Source organism: Pseudopodoces humilis, chromosome 3 (genome assembly GCF_049639895.1).
Source record: "Pseudopodoces humilis isolate 2021_Gansu_Grassland_sample_001 chromosome 3, ASM4963989v1, whole genome shotgun sequence".
In the NCBI taxonomy this organism is placed as follows: domain Eukaryota; kingdom Metazoa; phylum Chordata; class Aves; order Passeriformes; family Paridae; genus Pseudopodoces; species Pseudopodoces humilis.
The window spans coordinates 7,665,022-7,675,760 of NC_142202.1; the positions used below are offsets into that span (position 1 = coordinate 7,665,022).

Consider the following 10,739-nt stretch of genomic DNA (forward strand, 5'->3'; position numbering starts at 1 on the left):
CTGACAACCATCTTGTCAGAGTATCACTGTGGTTGTTGACAGGCTGCTCTATGGTTCCTTCACAGGCTTTGTGCCTTTTCCCAAGCCACAAAGTGATGCAGACTCAGTGAGGAAGCAGAAGGTGGTTAAGAGGAAACTAACATGGTGGCATAATCCAGTAATAAAGTCAAATCCTTCTCTACTCACTCCTTTCCACAACATTTCCACATCCCAAGTTACCATTGGAACAGCTGAGTAGGGTGGGATTCCTTCCGTGTGCCAAATATTTTTGCCAAACTCTATCGAAAAGCCACTTTCCTCTTGTGCCACAAGGCACATTTCCATGTATTAAAAAAATACATACCTAACTTTCTGCAGGCAAATGACCTTTTAATCAGACAAACAGAACTAAAACACAAGCAAAAAATGTTCCTTTGCCCAGGAAACCATGCAGAAAGCTCGCATTTTTCATTAACATCGGTTACAGACTCTCAGATTGAGTAAAGCCCCTGAGCCAAATGGTGGGAATACTGAGGAAAAATACACAGAAATTGTTGTTATCCATGTGTGCTTGCACCATCTGTTTGCTTGTTTTCCCAGAAAATCACAAGTTTGATGCTTCGTCCCACTTCACTGCCTGATTTATATTAGCAAACTTTGGAAAACTCCAGCTATGCTTTATGCAAAGCTTCGGTAAGATTAATTACTTCACTCAGAGTCCAATTTATTTAGCAATTAGGAAAAATTAGACAGTAGCTGGTGAGTTTGGTGTTTTGAAATGAAGGGCCAGAGTCCTCAGGTCCATTCCCAGGCTAAATGCTGGGTTTAGAACTTCATGATTTCAAAGTCTCCAAACAAGTACTTTACACTGCAATTGTTTTTGCATCATTCTGCCTCCAAACAACCTCTCCATTCAACCAGTGAGCATATTAATGATTGAAACAAATAAACAAGAATGTGAATCTTTGTCATAGTTTGATGCTGGCAAATGCCAGGCACCCATGAAACTCGCTCACTCACACTCGCCTGCCTCAGCCGAGCAGAGGAAAGAGAAAAATGTAATGAAGACTTCATGAGTTGAGATAAGGACTGGGAGAAAACATTCCAGGGGTAAAACAGGGTCAGCCTAGAGGTACAAAGTGAATTTATTACTAAAAAAAATCAGAGGAAGATAATGAAAAATAAAGCCCTTAAAAACAGCTTTTCTTCTCCCAAACCTCCCTCCTTCCTACTGACAATGCAAAGAGAGAGGGCATGGGGGTTTTGGTCAGTTCATCACTGAGATTTTCTTCCCCTGATCCAGGAGAGGAGTCCTTCCCCTGTGAGACCGTGGGGTCCCTCCCATGGGAGACAGCTCTCCACAAACCTGTCTGACATGGGGCCTCTCACGAGCAGCAGTCCTCCCAAAACTGCTGGAATGCATCCACCTGCTCTGGCATGGGCACCTCTCCCACAGGCTGTGAGTGGATCTCTGCATCCCCATGGATCTCCAGGGGCTGTGGGTGGATCTCTGCATCCCCCATGGATCTCCATGGGCTGCAGGGCACAGCTGCCTCACCATGGTCATCACCACAGGCTGCAGAGGAATCCCAGCTCTGGTGCTTGGGGCACCTCCTGCCTCTCCTTCTCCACTGACCTTGGTGTTTCCATATTGTTTCCCTCACATATTCTCATCTTCTCCTCTTCTCTGGCTAGAAAAAAAAAAAAAAACAAACCACAACTGTGTCCCCTGTTGTTCTGATTTTCTTCTTAAATATGTTATCACAGAGACATTACCAACATCTCTATTTGGCCCAGCCTTGGCCAGCAACATGTCCATCTTCAGACCCATCAAGGATTGGCTCTGCCAGACCTGGTGGAAGCTAGAAGCTATAAGCAGCTTCTCACAGAAGCCACCTCTGTGGCCCCCCATCTAACTAAAACCACACCATGCAATCTCAATACAGTGTTTTCCATGATAGTTTTCAGTAGCAACTTTTCTTTCTCAGCCTGAATTTGTCACACTGGTAACACTAGTCCCAGGAAATGCCTTGTGATGCTGTGTTGAATGTTGTGACACCATTGGGGAATCATCAGTTAACGTTATTAAGGAGAAAGCTTGTCCCCTGCAGAAATCACACACCTGAATCATGTGCATACACTTGCTGCATATACCCCACAGATTTAGAGCCCTTAGACTACCACACTAGCCCTTGCTGCAGTGGGGCAGGGTACTGGGACAGTCATTGAGGCTCTAGACCCACTCCTGAACTTCCACTCTGCCCAAGGACCATACCCAGCACCGCTGGTTTTGTTCTCTATTCGATGACAATCCATAGCTACAAAGCACAGCCTTGAACAGCACATATAAATCATATTGTTTCACAGGGCTACTGGTGTTCTCTGAGAAACAGCTTGACACAGACAGCACAATTCCTTGGAGCACAGGAGATGAACTACTGCTGTACAGAAGCTTGCACTGAGCACGCAGAGCACATCTGGAGTTATCAAGGTTCTGATGCCAGCTTGCCTTGAGTCAATGGGGAGAGACAGCTCTGCAGCAGATGAGGTTTTGGCCTAAAGGAATATAAATATCTGGATATCATATTGCTTGATTAGCCTAATAGATAACTTCATGTGAGACAGCTGAACAAAGTCTTACAGAGATCATGAACGTACTGAATGCAGAGCTCCCTTTAGTGTCTCAGCTTTTCTTCAGGGGCATTTAAGGTTAATGTGGCCCATTTTAGGGATAGTTTTAACATGGCTCTGATGTACACAGTTTCCTTTGCCTCTCTCTCTACACTTACTATATTTACATTTTTTGTGACAAAATTTAACAGGTGAACTGGATCTGATTTCCTCATTGTTGTTCTGGTTGCACCCTCTCAGGACATTAAAAATCCCTTAGTGTATTTTCAAATATTAGACTGGCTGTTCAAAACAAAGTCAAGCAAAGTATTTATTGTGAAATTCTTAATCCTCCCTGCTGTCTGCAGACATTGGGGACTTTCCCATCTTCTTCAGGTTTTCTGGAAAGAATGCCACAGTAGTGGCTCTTTTACCCCAGGCTTATTTTACATTCACAGGTTTCTTCACTTACCTGCTTTTTCCAGAGCTAAGTGCCCACTAGCTCACAAGAGCCCAGCCTTGTGAATGTGCATTGGGGACACACAATCTAAGTTTTCTGCAAACCCCCTACACTCTTCATGACCTTTGACAGCCTCTGATGGTGTCATCTGCTGGGGACTATGTAATATGTCCCACTACAGACCCTGGAAAATGTCAGCTAAGTGAATAAGTCTGGAGGTGAAGAAGACAGGTGATGTGCCACACTTTTCCTTTCATTCTGGAGAACTGGAAAGCAAAATAATTGCTTCCTCAGGTGTGAGTGCTTCAGAGCAGTGAGGAGGAGCATTAGCAAAGGATACCAGGTCTATAAGGATTTACTGCTGTTTTTCTGGTCTGATTCCCTAAGAGGGCAAGGAAAGCTGTCAGGGGTCCTCTGATTTACAGCTATTCACTGTGTGTCCCTCCTGCTGGAGCTACCGCAGCTGCAGCCCTAAAGACAATAGCCAGAGAGACACACACAGAGAAAGGTTCCCGGGGAAAGCACATCACCCTCCTTCCTCCCCCTCCTTTCCAGTGGGAGGTTTGTATTTTGCTTCTGTGGCACATCAGGTGCAGGCTGCTGCTGACCAGCACGGGCAAAACCCAAAGAGCAAGGGCAAACCGGGGTTTTTATGTTCCACACTCAGGCTTGCTAACAAAGCCACTCTGACAATTCCGTGCATTCAGGGGGTTTAAGGCAGAGGAACCCCAAAAGGGCTGTGCTCTATTGTCTCCAGATCGTGCTGCCTCTTTAAAATCAGAAATGCACGGACAGCTTCAAGGTGCCTCCCACTGAGCAAAGGCTTTAGATGCAGGCACAGAGGCAGAGGAGCCATCCTCCCCTGAGCACAGGGCTAACCTGAATGGGAGAGAAAGGAGCGCTCAGCGGAGTCCTTGGGCTACTCCCAGTGATCCTTTCCTCCTGGAACAGCAGCACGTGCAGAGGAGAAACCTGGCAGCTCTCCACAGGGTGCCTCAGACCTCCAAGAAGATGAGCTCAACTGCAGGTACCCTTTGCTGATAGCGTGATGTCAGTTTGTGGATGGTTGTGTTGTCTGTATTTATTTTGTATCTCTTTTGGTATTTAGCAGCGAAATCTGACACAGATTTGCTTGCCCCTTGCTTTGGACAACAGATTTTGCATTCAAGTGTTTATTTAGCACTTCTCTTAGATGAATGTTTACCTTTCCAGGCGGCTGTGGAGATGTCTCCTAAAGCAGCTCCTTGTCAGAACTGTTTGGTTTCAGGCTTTGGCTTTCTGTTATTCTGTTCTGCAATGCTCAGTTTGAAAAACAACGTGGTGACCAAAGTTGTAAAAGAGAGTTTCTGACAGATATTTGTCAAGTGTCGGTACATCAGGGTCTGAGGGTGGTTCCAGGGAAAGAAGGGAGCAACAGCTCCACTACGGAGATTATCCTTTGTAGCCGTGACTGCTATTGTTCAGTAGGGTTTGATACCCCGAGGACTTGCTGCCTGAGGACAGAAAAAGCAGTAATGCTCCCTGATCCTCTGCTGGGATGAGGTGAGACTGTCCTAACAGCCAGGAGTCTGGTGTGAAGATTCCTAGATGGATCATGGGAGGAGAGAAGAAGATGCCCTCTCAGCATTTTGATACTGAGAGGCAAAAATAAGGAGTAGATGAGATTTCTTTTTCCCCTCTGTGTGGAAAAAAAATAATTGTTTTTAATATTTGGTACATTTAGCAGTACAAAGACAGGAGCCTGCTCCTCCCCAGCATCAAAAATGCAAGGCACTGTCTTGCTTACAGAAGATTTTCCCTTTCACCTTTCACTCCCTGTGGAAACACTTTCCCTGTGAATGGCAGATCTGCCATCACAGCTAAGCTCTACAAGCTGGTTCATGGGACAAAATTTGTGTCTCTGCAAATTGGCAGAGCTTCACCTCTTTGACAGAAGTGATAATGGATTATGCTGGCAGGAAATTTTATCTTCAATTAATGGCTGCCAAAAGGGAAAGTGCTGGATTTAGTATTTTCTTGGATCTTTGCAACTCTTCATTAAGAAATGTATTTAAAAGCAAGGACATCAGTTCTCTTTTTGTTCTCCTCTACCACATCACTCTGAAACAACCAAAATAAAGCATAAACTTTGTCCAAAAGGCACATCAAATGCTTTACAGCACACTGAGTTGTCATTTTAGTGTCTTTTACCTTGCACAATGATGACAGCACCATGGGCTTGCGGGCCAGTGGAGGCTTAAACTAGACTTTACATTCCTCCTATATTGTCATTTCACTGCCTGATGAAAATTTCATTGCTGGTAAATAAAACTGCTGCTGTAACAAACAGTGCACGAAGCAACTAGAAGCATTTATTTTGTGAGAACAGAAGCATCCCTTCACAGAGTATTTCTTCCTTCTGTGCAGTAAGGTGGCTACTGCTTTCCTTCAAGATCAGTACTTTTGCTGTCATCCTTTCAGGAAACATTTTCCTCTTTTTGTTTCCACAGAAGGAGATAAGTGAGGCTGTTGTCCTAGAATCTTCTGGGGAAAAAGACAAAGTTGCTCACTGCTCAAAAGGAAGCTTTGGGTGAGGGCTCTCTCCTGCCACTCTTGTGCCCTGCCACACTGAGCTGACTAACACCAAGGGCCAGCCAAACTGCACATGCCAAAAGAAGACAGGCATGGCCACGGAGCAAACTGAACGCAGCCTAAATGCTACCACCCACCTCAACTTTGCTGCAATCTACAACATCCACGATGGGGATTTCACCTCCTTGCGAAACTTCTCTTTCCCTTTCAACTTCACTTACGGCGATTATGACCTGCCACTGGACAGTGAAGATGACATGACCAAAACCCGCACCTTCTTCACAGCCAAGATTGTCATCGGGGTTGCTCTGGTTGGCATCATGCTGGTCTGTGGCATCGGCAACTTCATCTTCATCGCTGCTCTCGCCCGCTACAAGAAGCTGCGAAACCTCACCAACCTGCTGTTTGCCAACCTGGCCATCTCAGACTTCATCGTGGCCATCGTGTGCTGCCCCTTTGAGATGGACTACTACGTGGTGCAGCAGCTGTCCTGGGAGCATGGCCATGTCCTCTGTGCCTCAGTCAACTACCTACGAACTGTCTCCTTCTACGTTTCGACCAATGCTCTCCTGGCCATAGCTGTTGACAGGTAAGTGAGATGCTACGACTGCACAAAAATGTGGCCACAGCTTCCAAGGTTCTAAACCATGTCCTCCAGTGCCACATCCATACTTTCTGTGAACTAGTCCCTGGGCAGCTTGTTTTGATGCCTGACCACTTTCTCAGTGAGGATTTTTTTCCAATTTTGCTGCAGTCCTGGGAGACTGCCTTTTACCCCAGGAATTTTAATGATTTGATTTAATTGTATCTTTTCTCAAGACTCTTCTCTCAGCCCGATGCACCATGGACTCTGACAGACCAAGGCACTTGAGGATCAGCCTCGTGCTGGCATAAGTCTGACATGACTGGCTCACAGAAAACCAGAGACCTGCTTACTAAACTCTTTACAGAAAGGCCATCATCACAAAACCTCTTTCATGTACAAACACAATACACATCTCTGTAGACCCTCTGCACATACATATGTGATTCCCACCGCTCCTTTCTTTTCTTTTCCCCAATTTCTCTCATGTGCCATTTCAAACTTTAGTATAGTGTTGCAGTTTTCAGTCCCTGATGCAAAAGTCAGCTCAGGAGTAGTTAGCCCTGCTGAAGGCTGTACAGATACAGCTTGTGTATGGTTGATCCAGCTGTTCCTGACATCAACAGAACTCTGTGAAAAGACTCTGGAGAAGTTCAGAGTTTTTTTGCCTTTGGCTCCTACAGAACAAATCCTTAACAAGCATCTATCAGAATATCCTTTCAACAGCAGCTGAGGACTTGGGGTACAGCTTCTAAACACTACCATGTATGCATTACCATTTTCTATCAGTTTTTCAGCTTCTACAAAGTTTTCTTGGAAGGCTGTGCTAGTGCATCCCAGGTTGATGAAGTAACATGGGTCATGGCGCCCTTATGTCTGCTAAGAAATCAGATTTATAGCATATCTTCCCACACATCTTTAAAAACAAGCCTAGTAAAGATTAATTACTGAAGCTTGTTGTAAGAACACTCTGTTTTGGTTTCATTCCTTTTCTTTTTTTTTTTTTTTTTGCAAGCTATTGACCTGGTGAACAGAGAGAAACCTCATTTTTTAACAAACACCTATTCCATGTTAGTTATGTCACATGGATTGTTGACTTCTGTCTCTAAAAAGAACAGGCTCCCAACAAAAGTCTTCCCATGCTTAGATAATTCAAAAGGAATCAGCCCTGTAAAGCAAGTAAGTCTGTCCCAGTGAGGATTTCCTTCAGGGAGAGCTCTCTTTCTTCTTCCTCCATCTCTAATCACATGAAAAAATAGGAATTTCACTTTTTTAAGCCCACACCTACACTAGAAAAAATACATCTGAAAAAGAAGAGCGCATAATAAGGGTCCAATGTCCACACTGCAAATATTTAGCTGGGTCCCCTGGACCAAACACCCATGGGCACTTAGTGTGTTTTAGGTACACTTTTGGAGCACATCTTCCAGGACACTTTCATCTGAATTCAGTTCATAAACTGCAAGACCACTCTATGGTAACAGCCCAAGTGTGGTAAGCAATTACAACCCACCACAAAAGCTTCCTCCTGACTGTGTTGGGCAGATTTATCCCATCCAGCCAAGTGTTCTGCTGAGCAGATATGCATATTTATGAACACATACACATACACTGTGCCTCAACATACTTCCCCAGGACCTGATCTAAAAATGTTAACATACCTGCTCCACAATGAGGCTGATTCATTCTGCTGTCCCCTGACATTTACCCTGAACTATTAAGAGCTATGAACAATTCATCTGCTTCCAAGATCTGGCCGATGAAAAGTGCTGCTGACTTTCCATTTTACTTTGGAATGAATATATCTTATGGATGCTATTCTATGTATTGAATATATACAAATGGAATAGACTCCAAAGGAATGAGATATTCCACTTTTTGAAACAATACTTTGGGTTAAACACAGTTGTACTGGGACCTCTGAAAAAAATCTCGTCCTAGCAGAATAACACAACCTTGCCACTTTACAGTCCCAAGCAGTGCAAATAGCTAACTTCAGTTTTCTGCTTTGCCATATTACTTAATACTGTACCTTTAAGGTGAATAAGCAATGGTCACCTCCAGAACCTCCAGAACACACACAGAAAGGGTTTGCATGGGCAGAAAATAGATACAGAGTATGCATCTATAAAATAGGTACACATTCTGTAGGTGGCTTAAAATCATGTTCACCTGCAACCATACATGAACATCACCTTCAGGTCTTTGCACCCCATGGAATAACCACAGAAATAAGAAAAACACTGTGATATATATTTAACCTCCTTATAAAAAGAGCTATTTAAGTTGCTCTCTGCCTAGGGAAAACATTTTCCTGATTCTCCATGTTTGTCTTTTCTTCCCTGAACCTGACTAGATGTGTAATACTGCATTTTTCAGACTCTTGCTCCTGTTTAAAAGGAAAAGTTGTGATATGAAATTGTAACTCAGCTCTTGGCTGCTACTTCACAGAATGTTCTTACAGATGATTATGTCCTTACAGACGAATATGTTCAGGCTCTCCCCTCAGGAATGACAGCAATTTACTTCTGCCTGATTCTGTTTGCGTGTATTTTGAAGTGTGTTCTGATCAACAGTGTTTTCAGACTTCATTTTGAATTTTTTTTTCTGTTCTAGGTATCTGGCCATTGTTCACCCACTGAAACCACGTATGAATTATCAAACAGCAACCTTCCTCATTGCCTTGGTCTGGGTTGTCTCCATAATTGTAGCTATTCCATCTGCATACTTTGCTACTGAAACCGTGTTGTTTATAGTGAAAAACCAGGAGAAAATTTTCTGTGGCCAAATTTGGCCAGTTGACCAGCAGATGTACTATAAATCATACTTTCTCTTCATCTTTGGCATTGAATTTGTGGTACCTGTGATTACAATGACCTTGTGTTACGCCAGGATCTCTCAGGAGCTTTGGTTTAAAACCGTCCCAGGATTTCAGACAGAACAAATCAGAAAGAGGCTTCGGTGCAGAAGGAAAACTGTTATGGTATTAATGTGCATCCTGACTGCCTATGTTCTCTGCTGGGCACCTTTCTATGGCTTCACAATTGTCCGGGACTTCTTCCCCAACATCTTGGTGAAGGAGAAGCATTATCTCACTGCCTTTTACATAGTTGAGTGCATCGCCATGAGCAACAGCATGATAAACACCATGTGTTTCGTAACCGTGAAAAACAACACCATGAAGTACTTCAAGAAGATCATGCTGCTCAGATGGAGGTCAACGTATAAGGGAAGCAAATCCAGCACAGATTTGGACCTGAGAACAAGTGCAATGCCAATCACAGAGGAAGTAGACTGCATAAAACTACAATAAACTTTCTGAGGTTCTAATCTCACTTTTTTTTTGGAGGGGGGTAAAGAGGAAATCATACCTTCTCAGAAGCTTCTTCCTTGTCCGTGGGAATACCCACCACTGGTGAGAGCCCTCAAAGCAGCAGCTGACTTTGCGTTCCCACCAGAACTCTTCTCACTGGACTGCTAGATAATGCTTAAGCTTGAACGGATGCTGTGCTTCAGTTTATACATCTGTCAATTTGGGATGTAGACACTCATTTTAGAGTTGTTTAATGAGAACAAAGATTGCACTAGAGCATATTACAATGATGGAAAAGTCGAGTGCTGATCCTAGCAGTGATGCTTCTTTGTTTCTTAAGAGAAACCTCTTAACCCTTTTGAGCTTGTGACTCATACCTCTAAGTTATTTGGTGTCCTTTTCTTTCTGCTCAGAAGAGAAAGGATGCCAAAAAAAGCCTATTTTGACTCCTGTCACTCTTTAACCTCTCAGTTTACCCCTCCTGATGAAGCTTATTGAAATCTACAGACCACCAGCTTTCTATTGTCATTGGACAATATGCACAGCATGTTCTTATGAAAGGCACATACTCTGAAAGCCAAAACCTGCTTTACAGCCAAGTGAAAACCTCAAGTCTCTTCCTATTAAACCTTGTTTAAGAATGCTTTATCAATATTCCACTCTTTAGTTTTATGGAGAGTGTTACTCTGTCTGCTATGTATTTGGAAATACCACAGGTACATATGAAAAGGATCTCTTCCCTCACCTCCAGGCACCCTATGGCCAGCTTCTGCTGCCTTGAGATGCTGAGCTCATCACAGAACCAATCACAAAATTGTAGAAGTTGGGAATAACATCTCCACATTATCTAGCCCACCCCTCTGCACACATGGGCCAGGATTGTGTCCAGCTAGGCTTTGACTGACCAGGGAATGCTGACAGTCTCCCTGGATCACCTGTGTCAGTGTTCAACAGCTCTCACTCAGTAAAAAAGTGTTTTCTTATGTTCAGATGGAATTTCATGTGTTTTACCTTGCTTGTCAGTGGGATCCATATGAAACTACAGCATGGTGGTGGGAAAAATCCAACCAGACATTTTGCCAAGTCTGTGTGCATCTTTACGATAAAGGATAAGTGAAGCCAAAATACCAGGGAGATCCTGAGATGATCCATCTTTCTGGGAGCAAGACAGGCTTAGGCTTCAGGGAGCCAGCCTCTGGTTGAGCTGAGTAGCTTATTGTCTG

At 43.8% G+C, this 10,739-nt stretch overlaps 1 protein-coding gene across 1 annotated transcript; it reads left to right on the plus strand.

The window, feature by feature from the left end:
- The first annotated feature begins 3,952 nt into the window (after window positions 1–3,952).
- PROKR1 (prokineticin receptor 1) lies at window positions 3,953–9,516 on the plus strand. The gene is made up of 3 exons (XM_005525422.2): window positions 3,953–4,076; window positions 5,539–6,209; window positions 8,820–9,516. Exons 2-3 carry the CDS (start codon window positions 5,713–5,715, stop codon window positions 9,514–9,516), a joined length of 1,194 nt encoding a protein of 397 aa, XP_005525479.2. The 5' UTR covers window positions 3,953–4,076; window positions 5,539–5,712.
- Window positions 9,517–10,739: the final 1,223 nt, after the last annotated feature.

Excerpts from the sequence above, each read along its gene's own strand:
- PROKR1 (XM_005525422.2), top strand. The coding sequence starts at position 5,713 with ATGGCCACGGAGCAAACTGAACGCAGCCTAAATGCTACCACCCACCTC. Across the intron at positions 6,210-8,819 it reads CTGGCCATAGCTGTTGACAG|GTATCTGGCCATTGTTCACC; the intron begins GTAAGTGAGATG and ends TTTCTGTTCTAG.